The sequence below is a fragment of the Dermacentor andersoni genome, chromosome 3, assembly GCF_023375885.2.
Source record: "Dermacentor andersoni chromosome 3, qqDerAnde1_hic_scaffold, whole genome shotgun sequence".
In the NCBI taxonomy this organism is placed as follows: domain Eukaryota; kingdom Metazoa; phylum Arthropoda; class Arachnida; order Ixodida; family Ixodidae; genus Dermacentor; species Dermacentor andersoni.
Genome location: NC_092816.1, coordinates 105,366,957 through 105,394,618, shown reverse-complemented (window position 1 = coordinate 105,394,618; position 27,662 = coordinate 105,366,957). Strand labels below are relative to the sequence as shown.

Below are 27,662 nucleotides of genomic sequence, written 5' to 3'. Positions count from 1 at the left end.
TCCATGTCATGAATTGGTTCGTGTTTGGACTTTGTGGGGAGCACACGCGCCCATCTTCCCCCGCGCCGTCGTGTCGAGAGCCGGCATAGACAGGGGAGAGGCGCACTATGCCCTCTCCCGATTCACCCTCGCTCTCGCGACGCGTGCGCGCCCTTCCTCCCCGACTCGCGGGCGGGTAGCTGACGGGCGAGGAGGGCATTCCCCTCGCCCCGGTAAAAAGGTACAAAACAGCGCGACCGGGAGAGACCCTCTCTCTCTGAGGCCGGACCCCTAACCTGCCAGACTGGAGTACCTGCCGCAACCCGTGAGTGACCACGTTGCCTTACTATCCTGGGCAACGAGGCCAGCCTATTTACTACTATTACTGAGAGGACGTCTCTCTGCGAGTGTTCGCTATTGCAAATAGCAATAAATGTTATTACCGTTGACACCGCTGGTTGCCTTATTCGTTCGAACCCGGCGTAGCCGCGATTCCCGCGCTACGGGTTGGGAGTACCACGAAGCGACTGCGTGGGGCTAGATCCGGAGCTCGCCTTCAGCCCTAGCCGCACGCAGAGTGGAACCTCCACAACTTGGGATAAGGTACCCCAGGGGCTCCCATCCAAATACCAGTCGGAAATGGGAAAATCTTTTTGCTCTCGGCATTCGTTGAACCAATTTTGATAAATTTATTGCATTTAAAAGAGTAGGTCAAAAGCTACCTTCTCTGTTGTTGAGCAATGTCTTTATTTACGATTTAAATCTTCCTGTAAAAATTGCTGGAAATCACAGTTTCTTGTTCGGTATCGAAATGTTATGTTTGCAGCTCAATAACTGCTATGAAAGCGGATATTGTAACATTGTAAACTCCATGAACTAGGACATCCCAAGTGAACAAAGCTGAGGTGTTATACACTGCTCTAATATACACCAGCAATATTATTAATTCATGAAATAATGATGCCAGCATGGTCATTAAATGTGCACGCATTTCTCATTCTCCTTCCTTTTGTGAAAGCATTGATAGCTTCTGTCTTTGTTCAAATATCTATACGATACGTCTAGAAATCTTGTTAGTATGCTAATGATTTTACCTCTCCCCCACCTCCCTCTCTCTTTTTTCTCTCATTCTAATCGTGTGCACCCTCCCTGAAAACAGATATCAATGGAATGAGCCACATGGAAGGTTCCGGACTGAGTCAAAAGGAGAATGATGACAGCTGGCTTTCACAGGTGGGTTACCATACTTGTTGCAGTTGAAGTGCTCTGTAATAAATAAACATGGTTACCTTACACAATCTGGTGGCATTTCTCCTGAGCATGTTCGCCTACAGCGCAAACAAAAACGGACTCTACATGAAGGAAGGACAGTACCTTAGGAGTGCTGTGTAGTGCCATCCTTGCCTTACTTTTTTTCATGCTGCGGGTAAACATGCATTTGTACCAACTTGCCCAACTTGGCACAGTTATATACATTTCATTTCTTCTTCGGGGCTTCTTTTAAGATTTGCTGCGAATTGTTTTATACCCGCCCCTCGAGTTCTCTAGATTAGTGGCTGCTCTGGCTTTCTGGCCTCAAGGATGCCCCACCGCTTCTCAACGTATGCCGATGAACTTTTGCACTGTTGCCACTTTTCATCCACAGGACAATGTTTACAGCCGAGAGTGCTATCATGTTGCAATGAAACGCAATTGGGACAGACAGAAGCTTTCTAGCCTCATGACTAAGTGTCTGTGACATACATAACTCCACTATCACATGGTAATGAATACCGAGTGGAAGATTCACCTTCTAGTTCGTATTTTCATGTTTGTGTTCCTAGTGAGGTATTTAATCCCGATATAGCCTACCTACAATCGAGAGAAAATCAAGTGAAAATATGAGGCGGGCTAACTTTCAGTGTGGTGGGTAACTTTCAGTTTCTTTATGCCGGGAGCACTCAAGGGTGAGTCATCTTTCGGGGGTGGGATCTCTCAGGATTTTACGGTAGCCTTTTATTTTTTAGTATCCTTAAATGTTTGTACAACTTTCTAAGGGTGTTATGCATTCTGTGACGTATTAGTGATAAAATACATAAATAGATATGACACCAATGGACATGTTATATCTGTTGGCTGTAACAAAAAAAATTGGGCCCCTTAGTTCTTCTTCTCCTTCTAATACGATAGAACATGTGCGTGGCCCCTTACCAAATGTCTGTGCTCTGTCAATTGGACGGTGGCGCAAGATTTACTGCACAAAATTTTATATGAAAACAGCGAAATATAAGTGGCAACCGCCATCTGCTTTCCTTTAGGACAGAAAGCCCGTGTGTAGTCCTTTGCTATCTGCAGCTGGTTTTATTGCTCATCTTTTGCACAAGCGTAGACTGAGTGAAGATAACTGCTTACGCTGTGGGAAAGGAAGCACTCTGTCCAGTGTTTCGTCAAACAGTGGCAGGCATGTAGTGGTTAGCAGCACTGCAGCACTGCGAAGAAAGGGCAGAGGGCACATTGGAGCCATCGAATATGCAACGCTGCGCAACCGACTAGCCAAAATGGCTGCTTTGTTTTCCTGAATAACCTTTATGCTGGTCATGAGGTCCATGACAATCAAAAGTTTGAGTACCGCTGGTGTTGTGTACTGAACCTGGCCGCTGAGTTCAGCGGGTAAATGGAGCATGGTCGGTGGACCCTGTTTACGGAGAGAACCATTTCCCGGGTACAGAAGAATTATGTGTTCACTTGTGTTAGCCAGTCTCTCCATTCCGCGTTTGGTTTTTGTGATGGCAGTAAAGTGGTATTGCCGACACTGCCTCGCGTTGATGCCGCCTCGCGGTACAACCCGCAGTATGTAACAGCTGGTTTACTCGCGAACCCGTGTTATCGTACTGTTTCAGGTTGAGATCATCACACATGTGGGCCCGCATCGGAGGCTATGGATGGGTCCTCAGTTTTCGTTCAAGACTCTTCAAACCCCCGCGAGCACCCCCCTGTCGTCGCAGCATCCGCAGGGTTCCGAGAAGTACACACCTCTGACCCCCGATTCCTTTGGGGAAGACTCCGACGTGCATAGTCCAGGGTTAGCCTTCTTGCTTGACAAATATATTTTTCTAACAGTGCATGATGAACCAAGTTCTAAATCATTAAAGTGAGCTTGGCCTTTAGTTGTGTTGTTTAGTTCTGAACTTCCAAAACACATTGAAATGTTCCTCAAATATGATAATTCATGGCTACAGCAGTGTTTATAATGTATGCAGTCAACTCCCATGAAATTGAATGTGGAATTCGCAATTTCATTTATGTAATTTGAAAGCTGTACATAGGTGGCCATAAGTTTATACAGAGAGAACTTGTTAACTTTTTCCGATTGCACCAAGTGACGATCACACAGGGAAACGTTAACTTTATCTGAAAGTGTCATCACTTGTTAAGTATAAGCGTTTAACATTGTTGATTACTTCATGTCCAACTCCCTTTGCTTCCGTTAGAAGCTACAGTTGCTGACCAATTATTTGGACATGATGGCGATACAGTCAGTGTCTGCACCAAATCTTTGTACCTTGGCAACTGGGAACAAAAGTCAACTGCGCTGTGCTGGGCAAATGATCGCCGGTTTGTTTGCAACTGTCATTGTCTTGTATTTCCATGGACTCCCCCTCACTTCATCACAGTACCCCCCAGCACAGACAGTGAGCATAGAGTTGGGCACACTTGAAGCTGCTTGATGACACTGAGGGACGAAAATTCATAACATCAAACAGTGAATTCATACAAAGCCATGTAACTACTAACATTTAAAGAGGCCAACACTATGTGCAGAGGGCATGCTCATGAACACACTGATGCAGGCTTGACAGCTTGAATGCTTGGTTTGGCCTATCCCATAGTTCGAGCACAGTCAGTGGCTACTGGTTTTACTGGGCCATAACATTAGCATCCTTTTGCTACTTTTCGTTTCAAAAAATGTGCTAGCAGCACATCGAAATGAAACCATAGCTTTTATGCTTGTCTTGGCTGCTGAATTAGCGCGCTGTCATGCAGGCAGTCTTAAATATTTAATGGCGCGTTACGAGGCATCTGAAATTTTGATTAGCCTTACGTCTCGATCGTTTTACACTAGTGCTATTAGTACGTTTTTTCAGGGGAATGCGGGGAAAAACGTAACAGCTAGGAAAATGATCAGTGAGGAAGGCTCCAAATCACTCCAGTAACGTCAGAAACAGTACTGAATGACTTCCAGCACAGTTATTAGGCCCATTTTCACACGTACTGTGATTGGAGCCGGCACATGCACCTGTGTGTAATTAAAGGACGTGCACTGCTATGTTCCGTGATGGTAGCCCCTTTCCACATGCCTGTATTGCTGTAAAGCTGACTTTGGGGAACCAGCAACAACCTAAGTCGTGCAGTAACATGCTTATCGGGACTGATGATTGCGCACTTCTGGCATTTTGGTGCGGGACGACGCTGGGGCTTGACAGGTTTAACCGCGAGCATATATTGTCTCCATAGCAACATCTGAGAGCAAATTTGCCTCTGCACTGCTAAATTTACGTGATGGCTGAATTATTCAAACCGAACGTAAGATGCAGGAATGTTACAGAATGGCAACGTATCAAGTGGGGACGTACCATATTTACGCAAATCTAGTGTGCACCTTTCTGCTGAAAAAGGTGGGTCCGAAAATTGCCGGCACGAAACAATCACATGCGAAACCAAAACTGCGTCGGCTGTGTTGGCAGCAGGCTGCTGTCAGATGCAGCATCAATGCCATCACGAGATGGGGGGGCAGAGCGCATTTCCTTGAAGGTTACTGTAGGTTTAGTTTGTGCTCAGCTGCGATCACTTTTGGACATACTGTCGCTTTCGTGAGGTTTCGTGTGACTCGGCACTGGATGTGTTGGCGCATACGGCCACCAGCGTTTCTGGCTCTGTGCCCAGCTCACCATATGTGCAGAGTGTCAGGAACACTTTCGGCTGCATATTTTGACAAGTCTAATGCAGAGTCGCACAAATTCTCGTGAAAGGGATATAGTAATAGCACCTCCAAAAGTGATTGCTCGAGGATATCACCTTGTGTGCTTGGTATTCGTGGCATATGAAGCGCCAGTGGCGACAATGATGCGCCGGTTTCATTATGAAAACTTTCCTTCTGTGGAAGGTAAATTCAGCACATCTCTTTCTTTCTGATTGCGAATGTGAGGACATGCTATATTTTTCTCTCATAGATCAGGCGCCTGTTAGGTTCACGAACGTGTTACATTCAGGTGCATGGTACATTCAGGGGCACTTTTATTTTCTTACTTTAAGCCCGGGATAATTGGGTGTACATAAGATTCGGGGGTGCGTTAGAATCATGCAAATACGATAATACATAGGAGGCAATCGACTTTAGGTCGAGACCACGAAAACACAACTTAGCCACTGGGAAAATGCTCGAGGGAGAAACGTATCAGTGGGGTTCCATTGTATAAATCTATAGATGCAATTTACAGGATTGTGCTAAAAATTTTTATTGCTAAATTAGAGAAGCTTTATGCTTCAGTTTTATTTCGTCTGTTTTTGTAAGATTTACGGCCTAAATAAAAAAATTAGTGAATCCCATGCACTGTAGGAATTGGTGTTTAGCGATGCTTTAGTAGATGATTATGCAAACGTGCGCACAAATGTTAGCGTTGGTCTTGCGTTCAGGCCTATATTTGATTACGTGCGACTGTCTAGTATCTTTTTTCTCTCACTGTACTTGTTTAACTAGACACGTAGAAAGACACACACTTGTCTTTCATAGCTGCCATGTGTCGATTTTCAATTTTCTTGCGTGTGGTTATATTGCTCAGCATACTTTTCTTGTCCAATGGCTGCCACACAGCGTCTTTCAGCTTCGCATATTTGAATCAGCATACTTTCACATTCTGTAGTACTTTTCGCAGTGTAACTACATCGTACCCGTTCCTCTAGTCGTTTCTTTCACATTTGAATATCTGCAATGCTTAAGAGCATGTTGAGATTAACGCATAAGTTGACGGTTTCACCACACCACCTCTGTTCTTTTGCTGTTTGCTGCTCTGACTGCACCTACCCTTCCTCCCGTGCCTGTCCGCTTGGCTGCTTTGACTGTACTCACTAGCTTTAGTTGACAGACATACCATATTTACTCGATTTGAATACGCCCTTAATTGTAATGTACACCCGTTTTTCGTCACCAAAAATAAAGGGGGAAAGATGACCCCGATTGCAGCACAAACCCATTTTCTGTGACCTAAAAAAAGAAAAGTACTTTACAGTAGTGCGCAACTCATTCTTTCTTACAGAAATACAACTTTCTCTCATTTGAAAAAACAAAGATTTGCTCCATATGCACTAACATTGCAATAAATTAACAAAAATCACAGTTTCTTACGAAAGGCAAAGCACAGATTTTGATAGCAAATTAGTAGATAGCTATTTCTATACCAGTACTCACGTCCGGGGCAGAAACCTGGAGACTTATGAAAAGGGTTCTACTTAAATTGAGGACGACGCAACGAGCTATGGAAAGAAGAATGATGGGTGTAACATTAAGGGATAAGAAAAGAGCAGATTGGGTGAGGGAACAAACGCGGGTTAATAACATCTTAGTTGAAATCAAGAAAAAGAAATGGGCATGGGCAGGACATGTAATGAGGAGGGAAGATAACCGAGGGTCATTACGGGTTACGGACTGGATTCTAAGGGAAGGGAAGCGTAGCAGGGGGCGGGAGAAAGGTAGGTGGGCGGATGAGATTAAGAAGTTTGCAGGGCCAGCATGGCCACAATTTGTACATGACTGGGGTTGTTGGAGAAGTATGGGAGAGGCCTTTGCCCTGCAGTGGGCGTAACCAGGCTGCTGCTGCTGCTGCTGCTGATGATGATGATGATGATATGAAAAGTAAGATTAGTAGTTTTATCGGTCATATAAAGTTTTGAACATTCATTTATAATTAAGTTAACAAGCATCATGTCACGTGCACACAAGCTAACATGAACACATCTCACTCGATGACCGCGGAAACTTTTTATCAAATGCTGGAGTGGTGAAGTGCAGCAGCAGGAGCGAGCAAATTTGCCTTTATGCGGCCTCTCGCTTCAACACGAACTAAGCGAAGAGAACACAGCACGGTGCGCCTAGATCCAAATCGCTTTCAAGATAGGGGCCGCACAGCCGCCAGAGTAGAATGCCTCTCCTGTCTGCGCCAGTCCCATACGCAAGTTTTGGGAACTCCAAACACCGCCCGTGAGGCAACCCGATTTCCGTCCCTCTCTGCACATGTGATCACTTTCCTTTTAATTGCGGCATCGTGATGAACTCGGTGCGTCTTCGCAGTCATCACTTCCATGCTGATAGAGCAAATGCAGAATACGGGAAGCCGGATGGTGGACTAACCTAAGCACATATGCTATAGCACATGGAGGAAGCTACAGCAGCTAGGCTCGAAGCGCATATGAGGCAGCCATTTTTAAATGCCAATGTTGATATGGTAATGCAGATTTAGGGTCATGCTCAATTCTAAGACGTGTGTAATTTTGGGGCCCCTTTTATAGGGAAAAGCGTGCACGTTAGATTTGAGTAAGTACGGTATTACTTTGAAAAGGCACCACTAAAGGCTGAAGATGTTCCTTCATGCGTGCAGCAAATTTTAGAGCACAGCTCTTTAGTGTTCCTGTGTGTTCCTAGTGTTCCATCGGCATGCCTCAGCGCCATTCCACCGCGTAACCGAGGAAATGAGCACAGCAAAAGACCAAAGCGAACACAGAGCACAGTGGGAGATGAAAGAAGAGAGCGTGAGAAGGAAAGAGGAGGAGGAGGCTGCAGCGAAAGCATGAGGCAGAAAGTGGAGGAACAGAGTATCGTGAAAGGGGGTGAAGAGTAAAGCAGAGTGCCACGTGAGACTACAAGATGGCACCATAGTATTTGTAATCCAATTGTACGCGTGACTCAAATTGTGTAGTAATTTCTGGAAGCCATGTTTACACTGGAACCTTCGACGAGTCATGTATAAGAGCCCGCGCGCTTGACCCGCAGATCAGATTTTCTACAATCGCCGACTCTGCTCGCCGCTATCATTTGTGTTTGAGTGTTGCTTGTTTCGCAAAGCTTTGCTTCATTCGCAACTTGCCGCACGAGACAGATTTTCCTTGCCAGCCAATACTATATCGAGAAATGAAAACATGTCTAGAGCTGTGCTCAAATTTTGCATTAGGGAGTGTCGTAATCGTTGCTGAATTTTTTTTTTTTTTTTACAGGTCAGTGGTGTCCAGTGTGTCATCTAACTGAAACTTAGCGTACCTACATTTCACTCATATATTCTTTCAAAACTTAATTGAAACAAACAAGACGAGTTCATTTCATTGCTTGAAAGTATTTAATCCATTAGGCTAAATGAATATCTGTCTGCAAATCTGGTTACACTTAAAACGGAATCTTGACAGTAAACAGAAAAGTAAATATTGCTTCCTCTAGTTGTAACTGGAGACCCCACATGACTCGCATTGGCATGTAATATAGTTTCATGTGAATGAAAACTTTTTCCTTTCTGTTGCAGATTTTCTGGCCCCATGTCAGTTCCCGTAGCTGTACCATCCATGAGTCATTACCTCTCGGACAGCGCTTTTCCTCCGCTCCTGATCGAGGCTACGTCTGGTAAGGCACAGCAAGGCACCGTTGTGGCTCAACATTTTGTTGTAGCTGAAACACAAATAGCGAGTCAAGCAAAATCAACAAATTAGTGTCCCAAGTTGTCCGATGTGTCATTTCTACTGAGAACTGAACTTTTGCAAGTGATAAAATGTACAGCATAGGCCATTTATAATGTAACCGCCTATAGTGTGGGACCGCATATAATGTGGCTTTATGTGACCACCAGTACGCCTCCCATAGAGTTTAATGTATCAGCGTACCGCTTAGTGCGCGGTCGCGCACGGCGGAAGACCGGGTATAGTGCGGTTTCTCTGAAGAGAAGGGAGCGCATCCCCCGGCACTACGATGCCCGCACCCTCTACAAAAAAGGAGAAGAAAGCCACAAAACCCATCGCAAGAGGGGAGAAAAATAGAGGAGAGAGAGACTGTACAGCGTGCGAAGAAAGAAGTGCAACTAGCGGCCTTATCCTTTGCTTTTCTTTGTGCAGCGCCGCGAGGGCGAGGCCATGGCGGGGCCGAGCCAGACCAAGCACCGGCACCGCCGTCGTAACGGGGTGGGTCCCATTCAGAGGGCGAGAAGGGGAAATGTTGGGGAGGTCCATTTGCTGGGGGTGGCCGGTTGACAGGCTGGCTTTGCACATGCGCCAGTCTTCTGCTTTTTCTCCTGTGTGGGTGCGCGCGAGTTGTCGTCTTGTGATACCAAAGTGCGCTGCCAGTGTCGTAGGCCTAGCTACTGGAAAATGTGTTTCCTTGTCTTGCGTTTGTGTCGCACTACTTGTGTCGCGCTGGGTTAAGTTGCCATGCCGCCTGATCCTTCCAACTCAAGAAAACGGCAAGCGTTATCCCTGGAGACAAAGCAAAGCATTATTAAAGACGTCGAAAGTGGCCTAACGAAGGTTTCCATCGCGCAGAAGTACGGCATCACCGACACAACAGCGTCGGTAATTTGGAAGAACAGGGACAAGGTGCAACAGCAACTGCAAGAAAATTGTGGATCACTAGCAAGGAAGCGGATACGTTCATCAAAGTATGAAGATGTCGACACCGCTTTGTTCAAGTGGTTCTGCAAAGTGCGAGCCCAGAATGTGCCCGTGAGTGGTCCGATTCTGCAAGCAAAGGCCAGGTCATTTGCAAACTTGTTCGGCCACAATAGTTTCAACTCATCAAATGGGTGGATTCAGCGGTTTAAGGACCGGCACGGAATAAGCTGCCGTGTTATCTCCGGGGAGAGCGCACAAGTTGATGATTCTGCTGTTCAGGCCTGGCTCAGTATAAACATGGAAACCATGCTGGCGAAGTACGCGGAGCGGGACATTTACAATGCAGATGAGGCTGGCGTGTTTTACAATTTGCTCCCAAACTGCACACTCGCACTGTCCCACGAACGCTGCTCCGGTAGAAAGGCTTCGAAGGAGCGGTTTACCGTTCTCTTCTGCGCCAGTGTGGATGGCAGCGACAAGAGGCGCTTATTTGTGATCGGAAGGTCGGCACGGCTGCGCTGTTTCAAAAAAAGAGAGTGCCTGCCGATTACATATAAGGCCAACAGAAAGTCATGGATGACTCGGGAGCTATTTTCAACTTGGCTTCAAAAATTTGACGAGGACATGGTGTCAGAAAAGTGACAAGTTGTCCTAGTTCTTAACAACTGCAGTGCCCATCATGTAAGCTTAAAGCTCAGTGCAGTGAGCCTCAAGTTCTTGCCCGCAAATACGACAGCCAAGAGCCAGCCGATGGACGAAGGCGTAATCGCTGCAGTGAAAGCGAATTATAAAAGGCCCATATCCGAAAGAGTGTTGATTGACTTTCAGCGAGATGAAGCAATGAAGGTAAACCTGCGGAGTGCTATCAACATGATCACGGCATCTTGGTGGCAGATTAAAGCATCAACTATCGCCAACTCTTTCGCAAAGGCGGGGTTTGTGCGCAACGCCGTGGTCAGCGATCCTGATGTGAGGAGCGACGATAGCCACCGCGGCAACGATGTCGACGAAGTCCTCAACGCGGGTGATGTGTGGTCGGATCTGGTGAAAAAGAACATTGTTGGACAGGATGACACATTCGAAGGCTTCGTGAACGAGGATTGCGATGACTTTGTCTGCGAAGAAGCAGGCACAGACGAAGCAATTGTAGCAGCAGTGCATGATCGCGATGACAATGTATCGGACGATGACGACGACGACAAAGGAGACAGCACACCGGAACTTTCGCACAGAGATGCACTGGATTACATAAGCAAGCTCAGGATGTACTGCGCGCAGAAGGGCTTGAGCAAGAAAGCTTCCCAGCGTCTGATCGCTGTTGAAGATGAGATGGTGCATAATGTGGTGAAGGCTCAGCGCCAGACGAAGATAACAGCATTTTTTCATTGATGAAGAAAAAAACACTTTTTGTTTAGTGTCCAATTCTGGTGCTTTATTGTGCGTTAAGTTGTAAAATAAATAATAAAAAGTGGGTTGACCAATATAAGAGCCTAAAAATGGCGTATTTGATATAGTGCAGTACCGCTTATAATGCAGATTTTCCCGACTCCCACGACCTACGTTATAAGCGGCCCATGCTGTATAACATTCATAGGACACAATTGGCGCTGCCACTCTGAAAATACTGTAGCAGCTCTCCCAATGTAACAGGTCCTGTTTATAACTCACTAGTTGTAGTCACCCACTGATCATGAATTTTTTATATTGCAGTCGTGTGACATAAAATACATTCTGGCTAATTTACAAGGACTAGAACAATGACAATTTAAACAGCTAAAGCGCTGAACTACCAGTGCACGTGTAAGTCCAAATGCAGGCGCATAAACATTTGCTTCCTAATGCATGTATGCAGCAAACACTTGCTACAGCGGACCATGATAATCCAGCGAAAAAGGTCCTTGATATCCGAAGTCTGTTCTATCCAAAACTAGGTCTGCAGCATGTTGTGAAATGGGAGAAGTTTGCATGTAGTGCCACTGTCTAACCCATAAGTGATTGAAAAAATAATAAAAACATAAAAATTAATATAAATAACTATAGGTAAATGGGTTTACATAATGATTGTATAACCCCGTGGCGTGGCGTCTTATGTCCACCATTTTCCATGTTATATACCATTGGTTGATGAAAAATGTAGGTTTTCTAGTACTATAGCACGCACGCACGCACACATACACACACACACACACCTGCACGAAGGCAAAGTTAATGGCAGGGAGCTGGCCACCTGGCCCGAGCGCATCACTGCCGCCAGTGACGCAATACATCAGCTACAGTTTATTCTTCACACAAAACAGTGAAGCCGATGCCTAATTTTATCCTTAGCGACAAGCGACGACCACTGTAGCACAAACAAGAGCCATGGTATGAGGGAAGTTCAACTCGGAGCCCACGTCTGGTGCTGCTGCATGCGGAGAGGCAAGATACCTTTCCGTGCCTCGTCTCCCAGCTGGTGCATTGCGCTTGGCATGATCTCCAGAAAAAACGCCACCACAATGGCAACATGGCGGGCACGGCTAGCTGCGTATTACTGCCTGCATATATATATATATATATATATATATATATATATATATATATATATATATATGGGGCGTATTTTTTATTGTTTTTATGGCGATAGCAATTATATGGACATTCCAGGCACATTTTTGCCATCGCCATCGCTGTGAGATTCTGTATAAACCCCAAGGGCGATAAGATAGTCACCATGCCAGTGTGCAAGGGTGAGCCAGCAATTGCGGCTCAATTTCTCACATGCAAGTGAGGAAAGCGGGGAAGAAGCGTGCCATCTTCCATTGTGCGCAGGTATCCAGGAGGAGGGTAGGGAGGGGGCGCGGCCTGCCTGGGCCACTGTATCTTGAAAGCCATCTGCAACAGCAACAGAGTCCACCGCACGCTATGTTTCGCGGCTTAGTTCGTGTTGATGTGAGGTGCAGTACAAAGGCCAATTCGCTCGCTGCTACTGCCATGCTTCCTCACTCCAGCGTTTTGACAGCAAATTTCTGTGGTTTCCGAGTGAGATGTGTTCGTGTTTGTCCGTGCGTGTGTGACACCATGCTTGTTAATTTAGTTAGTATGCCTATGCTTACAAGTTTATATGGTCGATAAAGCTACTATCCTTACTTCGTATAGCTAGCTATCCACTAATTTGCTTTGGCAATGGGTGCTCCGCCTTTCGGGTGAAACTGAAATTTTTTTTTCATTGTCTGAATTATTTGACCGCACTGCCCTTTAATTCAACCTTGCATTGTCATCACGCTCCAATTGCTTGTGTTAGCAATTGATTTGTTTATTGGTTTGTTTATGGCTATTATTTCTTCCTTTTTTGTGCCGTCTTTTGAATGTTAACACTTTGTTATTAGGGGTCTTACACTTAGTCGGGCATCATTTGCCTTTATGTCAAGCCCCCCGACAACAATGTATCTTTCTTTTCTCTCTCTTGTTGGGCATATAAACTTTAACTTCACTCATGTGTGGGCCGCACCCCCATCTTGGCAGCCCAAAATATGGGGGAAAAAAGTTGCAGTTTTGCCCGAAAGCCGAAGCACCGATTGCGATAGCAAATTAGTGGACATCTGTGCGAAGTAAGGATAGTAGTTTTATCGGCCGTATAAACTTGTAAACAGGGGCATACTAACTAAATTGGCAAGCATGGTGTCACGTGCGCACAAGCAAACATGAACTCATTTCACTCGATGAATGTGGAAACTCGGTGTCAGAACACTGGAGTGAGGAAGCACGGCAGCAGCAGTGGGCGAATTGTTCGTCGTGCTGCATCTCGCATCAGCGCGAACTAAGCCACGGAAACAAAGCGCTTGAAGTGGAACCCCCCCCCCCCCTACCATCCCTACCGTCATCCCCCTCCGAAGCCTTGCACACAATGGAAGACGGCGCACTTCCTCCCCACTTCCCTCCCTTGTGTGCGCGAGATTGAGCCGCAATCACCGGCTCACCCTCACACACTTTCACTCGCATGTACCGCATACAGTAGAATCTCGATGATACGCTTATGGCTAATCCGAATTTCGCGATGATACAAATTTTTAAGTTGTTTCGGACGGTCTATGTTATATAGACTACGCTGTGATTTGGGATTACACAAACAGTTTCTCAAGCTTTAGCGGATGATACGAACGTGCCAATGACCTGCGCACGTGACCGGGGTGGTGTGGCTGGTCTTGGAGAGGGGGCGTAGCCACCATGGCTAATGCACGGCTGCTGTCCTTTTTCACACCCTCTTCCCTTCACCTCCACGTCTCCGCCGCCAGTTTGCAGCTGGAGAGGAGCTTGTGCGTGAAGGGACAGGCTTGCCAGAACAGCCAAAAAAGTAAAGAAAGACTGACCGTGCTTTCTTGCGTGAATGCAGATGGCTCAGAGAAAATGCAGCTTACCGTCATAGGCAAGTCTAAACAGCCGAGGTGCTTCCAATCGGCAGGACGTTTACCTTGTTTGTACAAATGTTCTTGCGTGAATGCAGATGGCTCAGAGAAAATGCAGCTTACCGTCATAGGCAAGTCTAAACAGCCGAGGTGCTTCCAATCGGCAGGACGTTTACCTTGTTTGTACAAATGAAACAAGAAAGCATGGACAACCGCGGATTTTTTCCACGAGTTCGTCACAACCCTGGATCAGGAAATGGCTGCGAGGAACTGAAAGATTTTGCTTTTCGTAGACCAATGTTCGGCCCATCCAAAGGAGACAATCTTTAACAACGTCACCGTAAGGTTCCTGCCTGCGAACACTACGAGCCATCTGCAGCCGCTGAACGGGGGAATAATTCAGAATGTCAAGCATCACTTCAAAGGACTTTTAGTAAGGCACCTGCTGGCAAAAATTGATGGCAAAGACAAGAATTTGCGGATTAGTCTACTCGATGCGTTGCATTTCTTGGCCATGTCTTGGGCCAATGTAATCTCGGAGACAATCGCGCATTGTTTTCGCAATTGTGAATTTGGCAAGAGACAGTATCCGGCTCCGACTGAAGATAACCAAGAGCTTGATGAGGACTTGGTGATTAAAGGCTGTGAAAGTTTGGGGACTCAAGCTTACCACTCAAAACTTTGTCACCGCGGACAACAACATTGCGACCTGCGGGTTAAGGTGCATTGAAGACTTGGTCGACAAAGTGTATGAAATCTAGACTGACACTGATGGTGAAGACGCAGACGTCAGAAACCCTTCACACTCTCAATGTCCTGCGCCGCGCCGTAAATGCCGGCAGTGTGAGCGACGAAACCGCTGCACGATTTTATCCCTTTCAGGCGGGTCTTGTCAGCGACATTGAGGGCAAGAAAGTGCAAAAGAACATTACAGACTTTTTCGGTCAGAAGTAGTTGTGCCCAATAAAGTTGGTGTTCACTTTCATGTTCAGCTTGGCTTGCTGTGGCTCATACGAATTTGGGATGATATGAATATTTCGTGTGCTCCCGAGGAATTCATATCATCGAGATACTACTGTAGTGTGTGCGGCAACGATTTTTATCGCCCTTGGACTTTATACGGAACCTGACAGCGAAGGCAGAAATCTGTTTGGAGTGTCCATATAAATGCTATTGCAATTAAAGAAACACTGACAAGCCTCCTTAGCACCGCGCGTCGGCAGCACCATCTTTTCTTTGTGCGGTTAGTTTTCGCAGCCAGCTCAGCCAGCTCCTTTGGCTCATCTGTCAGCTACCGGTAGTCCACAATGGAAAAAAAAAGCATTTAATGGCGACAACGCTGCATTTAAGCTCATGTTTGTCACGTACACCAAGGTGCACGGCAAGCAAGCAGCCGGCTGCAGCTTCAGCATTGATGGCAAGTCCGTACATTGGTGAAGCAGAAAGAGGACCTCGTCGCAATGAACAAATCTAGGGAGGTGTCCCATGGAAATGTGTGCAAGTTCCCTTAACATGTAGTTGAAAAAAAAGTAGACCAAATGGCCCAGTTCCGTGTGAGAGGCCCATCTCATCAAAATTGCAAAGGAAAGTTTGGCCCTTGCACAAGTTTATACAGTTAAATAGAAAGGAGCATTGCTTCATGCAGCCAGCCTTTGCAAGCCAACTTTCCTTGAACCCATCCCTTTTGCCTGTGCCCAGCGGACTTGTCCCAGTGTGCTTGGCTTCCAGCAGGTGTTAATCGACGAACACTCATTTGGGTGCTTTGCCAACTGCTCTGTGCACATTTTCTCCTGATATGCTTGTGCATCTTCAGTCATTTATTGCAACATATAAATTTTTCGCCTTCATTGCACCGTGTAAGTATGGCAGCCACATGTTGCTGTTGCACCCATTGTTTTTTTCGGAACAGCATGTGCTGAACACAGCCATGGAAGAAACTAAAACTTATTGCAACATGATCCCATGTTGGGTCGACTTTTCTTGACTTCAATTTTGTTACGTGCTGCTCCCTCCTAGTAATTTCTTTCCTTTGTGAAAGGGGACAGTAGTGGTGTACGTAAATGATTGAAGAAGGAGAACTGCCATGGCGCAACTTTTACCTTTAGCGGCTATTGTTTCAGAAGGTATTACTGGAATGAATAACCCCAATGCCCCATCTTCAGGGGTGCTGCTGCTTAGATCCTTCCCTGGTTTTTGGATTCATCAGGTAGCTTTGAAGGGCCACCTAGCCTTCTGGAAGTGTGCGGGCACTGGTCCGACAGCTCGGGCGCCTCTTCTCATGCCAACGGGCAGGAGCAGCTCATGGAAAGGATCGCCGACGCCATGAACGAGTCGCCGTACAAAGAAAGACAAGCAGCGCGCACTTCTAGCGGCAGTGGTGAGTGGTGGCACTGCCCTTTAATTAGGAGCTGGTTGACTCATCAAGCCATGGCAGTCACTTGTTTCTAGTGCATAATGCTCTCATCATTTGCCTCGTCTACTGCGGTGGCTCTGGCATTCAGCTACTGATTACGAGGCTGCCACATTGATTTCCTTCTTTGGCAGGCACGTGCTATTGGTGATTAAATGGAACGATGTTCACTTACTAGACCCCAGGTGGTCGAACTTAATCCGAACCCCCCGAAACGATGTCTCTCATAGCCTGTGCGTTTCTCTGGGATGCCAAACTCCATAATTTGATTTTTGGTTTGCCGTTTGGTGCTCAGCCTTGGCAATCAGAAGTTGTGAGGCAATAGTGCATGTAATTTATTATTGAAGCTTTCAAGAATTGTGTAGATTTATTGAGATGTCAAGAGAGCAAAAATTTTAGATGCTCCTCTTGCAATGATATCCCTGTCTTATTTGCTGTACAGTAATAGCTGGTTAACTTGAAGTAGTAAGAACCGGAAAACATTTTGATATAACCCGGATTTTCTATTAGCAAAACTGCGGAAATTGCAGTGAAAAGTCTAGCTCTCTTTTTTTTTTAATTGATCATTACTGACCATCTTTTCAACAAGAGCTTCTAAACTGGCTTTTGTAAAGGTGCGAAAAAAAATGCCAGCGATATCAACCAGCTCCGTTTTTCAACACTGTCATTTTATTCAGTGCATAAAAACCGCGTGAGGCTGGTCTGTTTCATGGTAGCACTTGGACCTAGAAATGTGTCATCGAATTGCTTCACACATCACAGGAGCTGATTGTTTCCACCGCTGCATTCGACTTCATTTCACAGCAAGCGAAGCATGCTTCTTGCTTTGGCTGATGTTGGCACCTCTCGAGGTCTTTCGTCGTCGCCGCCGCCTTCACCGTCCTCTCCGCTTGTAGCCATCCCAGCGATTTCGGCGACAGTAATTTCACCCGTTACATCCTGCTTGCATATTGCATACTCGTGAATGCTCACATCGCTTTCTGTGGCACCGTTCGCAGTAAGTCTGTGCCACCTGCGTTGCATACGCAAGCGACGTGAGCATTCACGAGTATGCGCTATGCGGGCAGGATGTGTCGGAACGCATGTGGCATGTGTGTTTTTATTCTATGTTGCGTAGAATAAAAAAATCTGGGCCATGTGCATTGCGTAGAATAAAATAAAAAATTTGGAGTATGCTTAAGCTTCACCTTTAACAGTGGAACGCAATAGCACTCAACCATCCCTGACTGCTTCTTACGCTTCCTGACAACTGAAGCGTATGTAACCGTAATGTTTACCGGGAAGCGCTGGCCTTGAACACTATGCACGTAAGCAGGCTTTGTGGTAGAAACACGACCCTTTGCGTGGGCCACAATGCAGCGGAGGCAAGCGCCAGCTGAAGGTATTGCTAGGTTACGGGCGTGCCGCTCCATGGTGTCCGAGACACCTGCACGCCGGCGCACACGAATGGCGGATACCACAGCCGGTCTGTTAATTGTAGAAACACTGGAAAAGGGGCTTCTTTGAGTTGATGTGCAAAAGAAATATGTCTTCTTGTATACTAAAATTGCAATCCGAGAGCTATTATGTCTGTAGGTTGTGTGTAAGTCATAGTTTACAATTTTTCTACGTATTTTAGCTTGAGAAATTCAATTAGTTCAGTAAATTTCTTGCATCACAAGGAGAGCTTGGGTATACGTGGTTTGAAAATCTTTTAGCCGAAGCGACGTCTGGCAACAGGTTTTCTGCGACACGGGCTCCTTAATGCTCGTGTTGAAACAGAAATCATGCCTCTGTCGGTAAATCACGTGCATTGCATAAAGTGAACAAAGCGAACTGTGTCAAGTGTGCCTGCTTCTGTGCACACGACTCCCGTCACATGAAGTGCCACATGGTTGCCTGAGAAAGTTGTTATGCCGCTACGTTCCGACTTGACATTCGGGGGAAACGTCCACTTCGTGGTAGGCGTGGTGGCCTTGCGCGAAGTTTGTTAAAACGTTTCAGTGGTGGAGTATTTGTTCCGCTCTCGAACAAGATTTCAAGATATCTGCGAGAAAAAAGAGAAAGGGCGATAAATACATGGCACGTATGAGAAATGGTTTGCTGCCGCAGAAAATTTTGGCTTAGCCGATTGTTTGAGTTAATGAGGTAAGCAGTACCAAAACTGCTATAATAAAGTGCACATATGACTGGCAGGTTATATGCAAGTTTAGCCTTCACTAGCAGCCTTGCAACATAGCCTGAAGGAAACATTCGTGTCAAGCCACACTTGATGCTAAATTCAATTTTAAATGCTCTCCACATTGCTGTGAAGGCTTCAACATGGTTCAGCCAATAGCAGCATGAAAGGGGCCCTGGTTAGCGAACATGGGAAACTAGCATTTTCTCTAACATGGGAAACGAGCATTTTCTCTGGCTGTTTGCTTTCTGCTGACAGTTGTGCTGGTTTGTTTTTCCAAAGAGTTAATCATTGTTGTTTGCTGTTATTTGTAGGGGTACTTTTCTTTTTCTAGAGCTTTCAAGTTTATATGAAGTAGGCAGGCACGTACCTAGGATTTTGATTCGTGGGGGGGGGGGGGGGGTAAACTTGGGGTAACTTTTCTGTGCAAATGAGGGGGGAAGTACCTTTACTAGTACAAATGTTCCCACCGTTCATGAAGACGCGTAAACCCACAAAATAAAAATGAAATAAGGTGCATCTTCACAGGCACGCCCGTGAGGTACACCTCTCCTTTACTTGACAAACAAGGAAACACATCAAGTGGACTCTCACAGAAAAGAAGTGCAGGAAGAAAACATAAACAAGTGAAAGTGTAAAATAAAAATTTCTAGTAGCGATTCTTGAGTTACCTCTGGAAGAATTATAAAGAAATATATATTTGCAGAGCAATCACAGTTATTTTGGATCCCTTATTTACTGCTCTACCAAGTGCCAAAACCAACTCGTATTGTTATTAGGGAAGTTGCATAACGATGCGTGGCCGCCAGTCTCGTACAACCATGTAGAGCACAGGACGCTGCAGTTCTAGACGTACTACGCCAACCGCGAAAGGTTAGGAAAACATCCACATAAACCCAGCAGAAAAGTGGCTACATCAGGCAGCTCAACTGATAACTGTAGAAGCATCATTCAAAACAAACCCAGAATCATTCTCCACTTCTGGTGGTGTTTTCTATACTTCCTTTTTAAATAAAGATGATGTTGCTCCATAAATATTTTCACAAACAAAGGTTCAATTTGCTCATTTTCGCCTTTCCTTCCTGTTTGGCTGTTGCCTTGGCTCTCTCCCTTAGTAGATCACTTAATTTCTCAGCTCCTTGAGACTCGTTTCGAGTTGCCAATTTCGCACGAAAAGTGCTGTACAATTGGGAAAAAACAAGACGAGGTGACGGGTAACATTCATATTGCAGGGTTTCATGATGGACGCTGTTTCGCATGATTTTATTTTCCACCTTATCTAACCCATATAATGGGTATATGGTTCTAAGGATCTGCCAGCATCGCGGTGAGCTGTCACTCAAAGAAATAATGAAGCAAAAGGAAAACCTTAACGCAACTGTCGTTTTCTCCCGCCGTAACACTTTCCACAATCATACAGACCAGCTCACTATGTACTGAATCCCTTTCTTAGTCTCTGGATCAGTCTAAACAAAGAAGGTTGAACTAACGAAGCAACAACGATTACACATGATCATTCCTATGGATGGTTTTTCTGAACACATCTCGAGTTAACCGTGCGGGTGCCGAATCAATGAGAAAATTGGCCTTCACACCCCAGGAGAGACTGATAACTACTGCCATTCGAAAGGAGAGAAAAAGGCAGCAAAATGATAACGGCCAAATAGTTGTCGTCTCAAGATTGTTTTGGCGGCGCTTTAGGAAGAGTGTGTGAGCAGTGGTGGCATGGGGGCGGGGGGTGTTGCTTAATTTCTGCTTAATACTAATAAACACCATAAAGAAAGTTATGAGGTAACTTCGTCATGAACCACAAAGGAATGTTGCACTTGCTATCCCACTGATTTACATGCGTGACTAAAAAAGGTACACCTAGTTTAATCACTCCTGTTCCTTGTGTTCACTCAACAGAATTGGCATGCTTCGAAGATGTTGGCTCTCGGTGCAACTCGGACGTGTCCCTCTACCACTCGCCCAGCCAAAGCACAGAGCACTTACTGGTCTTTTCCTCTACCCAGCAAGACTCTATGTGACTCTCACTGTGAGTGTTCTCTTGGATGGGCATGTGCTGTCTGGGGTTCCTATTGTACTTTGCCCGGTTATAAATTAGTGTTCCTTGAAATTTCACATGTGTAAGCACTGGATCAAAGGTAAATGAAACACTCTTGTGGCATGTATACAGTTGCTGACCGTTTATTCGGACCTCATGGTGCCTGCGGAAATGTCCGAAAAAGCAGATTAAGAAAAAAAAGAATGAAATCCTTTATTTCCACGCACTTATTCGGGCTTGGCAGTAAGCTTGAAGAAATCGTCAATGCGTCGTTGCACGCTGTTCTGTTTACACGCAATCAGATAAGCCTGAATCTCGGAGAGGGTCGTATGGTCACTATAGGCGGCTGAAAGCACAGTCACTGCTTGTACTAGCTCCGCACGCGACGGCAGTGTAGCAGATGGTGTGTCATCGTCCGGCAGTGCAGCAGAAACCTGACGAATGATCTCGCCGTCATCGAGTTCTGCGCATGTCAGTACAGCATGTCAGCACCTGTGAAACTGTCAAATGAGACGGTGTCCGGAATCGCAATGCAACTGCTGCGCAGGTCCCCGCAGAACATTTTCGGCATCAATAGGGAGCACATCAGAAGGCGACAAATCATAGGCCTTCCGGCACCCGCATGCCAGCATTCCCCAGGGCAGTCTGCCTGCACCACTAGACACTTGACGCAATGTTTCCATATGCCGCGTTGGATCACCGCAACCTCGACACAGCACACAAAGCAAACACCGCCACGCCATCACACCGACACCAATCGCACAAACGAAAAACGTAGCCTACTCGCAGCGTTGTGCACAAAGAAACAAATAAATCAGCTGCTGGATTGTCTTGACGTGGCTTACTAAGCTGATACCGGAACTGCTGTAGCAACTCTATCGAACCAGACAGAAACGATGATGATGAGTGGGGATTTCCAGTAGCGCCACTTCGTGGGGCAGCAAGGAGGCTCCGTTCAAAACAAAAATGGCGCTCAGCTAATCGAACCATGCACCGGTCAGAGTCGGTGCATGGTGCTCTCGATCGAGTTGGCTCAAGGAGTGTCCGGAAAATCAGACTAGAGGTTGCAAGGTGTCCAAACTTTCGGCAGTTGTTATAGATTATGGTCTATGGGGAGAATGGCGGTGCCGCGAAGCAGACCGAATAATAGAGCATGTCCGATTTTTGGAGACCGAAAAATCGGTCGGCGTCTGTAATGTGCCCTGACCAAAGCCACCAGAATAAAGAAGCATACTGCTGTCTAGAATGAGTGTATCAGTACTATGATGTTCTATACTACATTTGGCCGAATAATAGATCAGACTCCGAAGGGACTGCTGAAAAGTCCGAATAATTGGGAATCTGAAATAATGAATTCGCCAAGAATGTAACTTTCTTTGTTCCGCAATTTGCCAGAAAGGCTTGTAAACACATTGCTGCATGCGACCTGGTCAGTCTGAATTTTGAATATTGTCATTCCATCGCCACAAATAAATGAAAACATGGTCAGTGTATGCACTAAATCTGTCTCTTGCTATCTCAAATAGAGGTCGAATGCACTCCGACAACGAAATGATCGTGGGTCTACTTAGCAATAGTAAGTGTCCACCTAGTGAACTGTTCATTTTGGCCACTGCTGATTGACTGGAGCTGAACTAGCAAGAATGAAACTGGCTGTGAAAGGCTGTTTTCTTGATCATACCCTGTACCAGCCACAATGGAAAGCCTGTCAAGTGAACACTTACTGAATACCCCTCCCCCCCTCCCCTATCGCCGACATCAAGAGTTGAGCTGGCAGCATTTGGTGGCGCTTGATTATTCTAAGAGACAAAAATTAGTAACAGAAGATAACGAAGTTGCCTGAGACAGCTTCACCATTGTTAACAAAAACATAAAGGTAGATGTAAAACGTAAAAAATCTAGACATGAGTGGGACACACGGCAAACACACGAGTTCTGCCTTGACAACTTAGTGGCTTGGCTTGTCCCGTGGTCTGGGTATAGTCGGCATATACTCGAGTTATTTTTGGTTTCAAGGAGGCGCTGGCAACGTATCAAAACAAGAACATCTCTCTGTGCTTGTCTTGTTGCTCAAAAGAGCATGCCATTGTGCACGCAGAGTTTGAATTATTGAATGACGCACTCTAAGGTGAGTGAAATACCATATGTTTTTACACATTATGTCTACGGGGCCAGTGGAGGGGCTGCAAATCTGTACAAAATCATGCAATGTCCAAATAAACGGCATTCAGATATATTAAATCGGAAACTGTCTGCTGAAAGGCTCCCTTTCGTAGGCACAAACATTTTTTCGTTTGGGCATGTTTTTTCCTGCATAAGTAAAAATGGTCACCCATCTCGTGATGCGCTCTAAATGAGGACGTACTGAATGATGCACCTGTAGATCTTAAGCTGTTAAGCTGCTTAGCTATGCTGAAAGGCGGTGCTGGCGTGGAGTGATTGCTGGCAATACCAGTGAGGCTAGGTCCTCCTGCAGCTAACATCCTCCTCCTCCTCTGTATCTTTATTTGTATCTAGCGGTACTTCCCTACTACAGTACTTGCCACAACCCTCCTAAATGGTATTTTAAAATCATAAATAGTCTTGTCTTTCTCTTTCTTGCTATTCTTTTTCCTCTAGTTTCTCATATACAGGGACGTGCATATTTCTCTTAAAATCATAGAAAAATGATTTTATGTTTACCGCTGCTCTGTTCTTACTGAAATGTTGCAGAAAGATTGCAATTTGCGGTCTGTATCGATCAACGTAATACTTGGCACACTTACTTTTGCCTGGTATTTAAGGGGGGAAAGAAATCGTAAGTAAACTTTCTCTATGGGAAAGCCATCTGCTGCGAAGGCGGCACTAGCATAAACTTGAGTCGCCGCCTGCCTGCAGCTGTAGAAAGTAGCTGTTTCAGGAGGGTTGCTGTGTGTTCCAGAGGAGCTGGCAGCACTTAGAAACATAAGTGAAAGGACCACATGTCAGCTGTGATAAGAAATACATGGAAGCAAGGCATTTAGTACAGCAATGAACAGGCCTAGTTGGTGGACGTTCATGATTATATTGCGCTTAGTGTTACACTGACAAATGTGAAGGACAGGACGCGGACATACGTAGCGCTACGTACGTCTGCGTCCTGTCCTTCACGTTCGTCAGTGTAACACTAAGCGCAATATAATCATGAACATGGAAGCAAGTCAGTTGTGATATGAAAGATATGGAAGCGAACACATCATGTGGCAATTTACAAGGAGTTGAATAAAAGTGGGCACTGAGATGCCTGTCCCAACTGCAAGAGCAATTAGATTTTACCTAATTTTCATCTGAATTTCAACCAGTAAAGCAGTGATAACTCCAAATACAGTAAAACTCATTAGTGCGCATTGAAAAAAAAAATTTGAAAAACGAACTAGCCGGGAAAACGCAAGATCCGAAGTCATTAAAAGGTTCGGCAGGCTCAACTGTAGTTCACATCTATGTAATGCAAATCTTTGCACGAATAGTTGCAGCATAAGACATCAACGCATTGTCAAGCTTACGCTTGCGCTCCTCATATTCAGCCTGGGTCGGCAGCTTCTTCAGACGGGGCACTTTGATGGGAAGTTTTTATGTGCTCAATCGGCACGAATCGTTGCGGCAGGAGACAGCAACGCCCGTCGATCTGGCTGGGCTCGAGCACGTTGTCGTTTTCCTATTGGTGTAATGTATGAAGACGGTGAGAGGAAAGCAAGATGAAACCATGCTAGTGGGCAACACCAGAATACAGTGCTGCCAGAGCAAAACATGACGCTTACTTCACACTGCCTGCAGCAGGGAGCGGCGGAGTATTTGAGTTACTGCCTAAAAATGCGTGCAGTATGCTTCCAGTGGCACCATGCTCGCTGTGACACAGATAGGTAAGCGATCGCTGTAAATGCAGCATGCGACGACTCGCAAGGAGATTTGCTTCCACCGAAATAGGAGACTGAGTGTGCGCCGGCGTTTTCATGTTACTTGGGCGGGTGAGTACTGCAGAAAAGCTGCTGCGGCGGAGTCAACTGTTCTCGATAGCGCACGCCCCGTGCCTGTTCTTGTTTACATAGGGTCTAGCAGCCTAAAAAAACTAATTGTACGATCACAGTTTGGCGATGCAATGAGCGTTGGTGCCAAAAGATTGTGTTTTCCAGGAACGCATCAACTGGTAAAAAAAGAAGCATAGCTATATTGGGTTAGTTTTTGTGTTTTGAATCGCAAACATTTGCACCATGAAATCATACGAACCAGGATTATATCAACAAGGTTCTACTATATACATTCGATAGCAATATACAATAAATATGATTAGGAACAGCAAATTTGTTTTCAAGCGGTAGATACTCATGTACAGTCAACGACCGATTTTTCAGACCCTCTAGGGAACGTAAGAACATCTGAAAATTCAAGCAGTCCAAAAAAATGAATGCATGCAAAAAAAAACGCACCTTTTTTCTTTTTTTTTCGGATATAGAGGTAAAGGTCGAAGTACCAGGCTTCCGAAACCCTGCCAAAGCATCAGTGAAGTGGCTATAAAAAGAGGCATTCAAAAACTCGGTATGCAGCCGACTGCCGGTTTATTATGTACATGTGCATCGTCGGGCAGCCGGTGTTATTGCTGCAGTGGTTTGAAGAACTTGTTGATAGTTGTTTGGACGGCGTTCCGGTTGCATGCGATCACTGCGCACATCAGCCTGCGATCGGCCGCTCACGACTTGCTTAATAATGGCGGCTTTCTTCTCCATCGTTAACCGACGGTACTGCTTTCCGCGCTTCAATGCCATCGGCGAGGACGACAAAGACGTAGTGGGGGCCATCGAAGGCAAGCGAAATCCTCAAGTTGCGAACAGTGGAGTTCGCTGATGAGCGTCGAAGCACCTAGGTCTAGCGTCGTAGAGCACACTTGACACAACAGCATAACCACGCACCATGCTAGCCAAAACGTGGCCTGTGCAAACAAGCGAAATGGCGCCGCTCCGGGAACTCCGCCGGAGGCAGAAGTGCGGCGATGAACATAGCCAGCGTGGCCAGACCAAATCGGTGTGTGACGCCTAGGTTCGGCTAGTTGTGGTTCAAAGTGGTGATATGCTTCGGCTGCAAGTCGATTTCCTTCTCAAGGGCGCTGCGCGAGGAGCCAAAGGACCTTCCGTTGCGTCAAAAAGTCCGGAAATTTGGACGGCGGGGGGTTCGAGCGTCCGAAACTTCAGATGTCCTTATTCATTGATTCTGTGGGGCTCGTTGCGGTGCCGCGAAGATGTTCCAAATATCAGGCATGTCCGAAAATTCAGTCGTTGACTGTACTGTGGTGTAGAACCCAAATTGTGTATATGTACAAAGTAGGTTTACCACTTGTGAAACACTTTGAATGATTTCGTACTCTTAAATGAAACCTTGGAAATTTCCCATTACATTATGCATTAAAGTACTACTTTTGCAAGCCCTATATTGTAATGTGTATCAGTTCTATAGTTGCACCCACATTTGTTTCATAGGGAATTGTTTTCAGGTTGTTTTATTCCCCAAACAAATGTTTGCAAGTTTCTGTTGCTTCTTCTTTTTTTTTATGCATCAGCGACTTCGGGTATGACACTCAGTGCTGTATGAAAGGGAATTTCGCATACTTCTTTTCATTTTCTAGCTTAAGGTGCTAAACATCGATGACAGCCTGCTTTTATTTCCTTACTTTGCAGCTTGGACGCTCAATCGGGCCTGTGGACCAGAAGAAGTCATGAATTTTTAGATCACAGAACCTGGGCTGCTACAGCACACTCCAGTTGAATGTTATTGTGTTTGTTCTTGTGAAGAAAAAAAAAAAGCACTATTTACCATTGTCGTGTACAAAAAAAAAAAAAAGATAATTTTGAACCTCCAAGACGAGATTTTCAAATGACGTGTTTATGTCGCATGTGCCGATATTGCTTTTGTACTCAGAGCGAGACGAAAAAAAGCGAGAAAAATGCTTTTTAAGTTGTTTTCTGCTAGACATGGTGGATCTGTCATGTAGCAGACATAAAAGGCTGTGTAGTATGTATAGTTTAGCACTTATATATATAATATGCATTTCATCAAGGAAGCGCAATAAAAATTTATCGATGCTCTGTATGCGCCTCTGACTGGTGTTTTTAAAGGGCCTCTCACTAGGCCACATACCGAATCCTGGTTATACGCTAGACGTTGTGCTTTCTAAGGAGTGTTCTGGCACAAAAATTATTTGGATTAGCTTCTTCACACAGTGCAAGTAAGCACCACGTGAGGAATCTTCAAGGCGCTGCCTTGCATGCATTTCATTTTATAAATTAAAAAGCTGCTGTTGCCATAACCTGTGATGCTGCAGAAAGTCATTAATCTTGACTACAATACAAATGCAGCAGTGAAAAGTGCAAAAAGTCGCAGAAGTTTTGTAACGTTCAACCAATATTATTTCAAATAAATGTGTGCTTTAAAAAAAGTGATGGCCCAGAACACAAATGCCAATACCACTCGTGATCGATGCAAATGCTGTGAGCATGCATTATGAACAAGAGATTTTCATAGCCCCAAACGACGAGGAAAGTGCAGCGATACACATGCCTCTCGGCCACCATCGCATATGGCCACTCATTAGCATAACTTGTGTGTCTCGCGGCACCACAAGTTATTGCGGAACATCTCCGCAATGGCAGTCTGGTGCAACGTCACGAAACATCACATTGACGTTTATGAAATGGCCCTTCCTGTGACACTCCTCACGGCACATTTCTTCAACCAATCAGCAAGCTGACATGGCAGCAATCTTGGACTGCCACTATATATTCGCGAAATTGCAGATGCATTGCACGGGCCTCTGCACACTACCGTTCTTTGCTTTTTTTTTTTAAAGTGCTGATGTCACAACTTGCTGCCAAGGGCCAGAAAAAGTATTAGTCGATAAAATTTGCAGCTCCACGTCATGTTTTGTCATCTTGATGAAAACACAAAATTGCATTTTTCAAGACTTCCACTTGCCGGCACAAATGTCGGAACACGTGACCTCTCGACAGCCAGTCAGAGAGTCAACATGGCAAATAATGGCAGCCGTGTAGCTGCTGTGCATGT

General features: G+C 45.5%; 1 protein-coding gene across 2 annotated transcripts in view; it reads left to right on the top strand.

Moving 5' to 3' along the window:
• LOC126540175 (BCAS3 microtubule associated cell migration factor-like) overlaps positions 1 to 26,688 on the top strand; it is a 70,852-nt gene extending 44,164 nt beyond the window's left edge. For both annotated transcript variants that reach the window (XM_050186972.3, XM_050186964.3), the window contains 6 exons: positions 1,139 to 1,212; positions 2,859 to 3,040; positions 8,523 to 8,620; positions 16,186 to 16,356; positions 20,456 to 20,585; positions 26,279 to 26,688. In XM_050186972.3, coding sequence (XP_050042929.1) covers positions 1,139 to 1,212; positions 2,859 to 3,040; positions 8,523 to 8,620; positions 16,186 to 16,356; positions 20,456 to 20,577 — 647 coding nt within the window. In that variant the 3' untranslated portion in view covers positions 20,578 to 20,585; positions 26,279 to 26,688. The remainder of the gene's footprint in view (positions 1 to 1,138; positions 1,213 to 2,858; positions 3,041 to 8,522; positions 8,621 to 16,185; positions 16,357 to 20,455; positions 20,586 to 26,278) is intronic.
• The last annotated feature ends 974 nt before the right edge of the window (positions 26,689 to 27,662 follow it).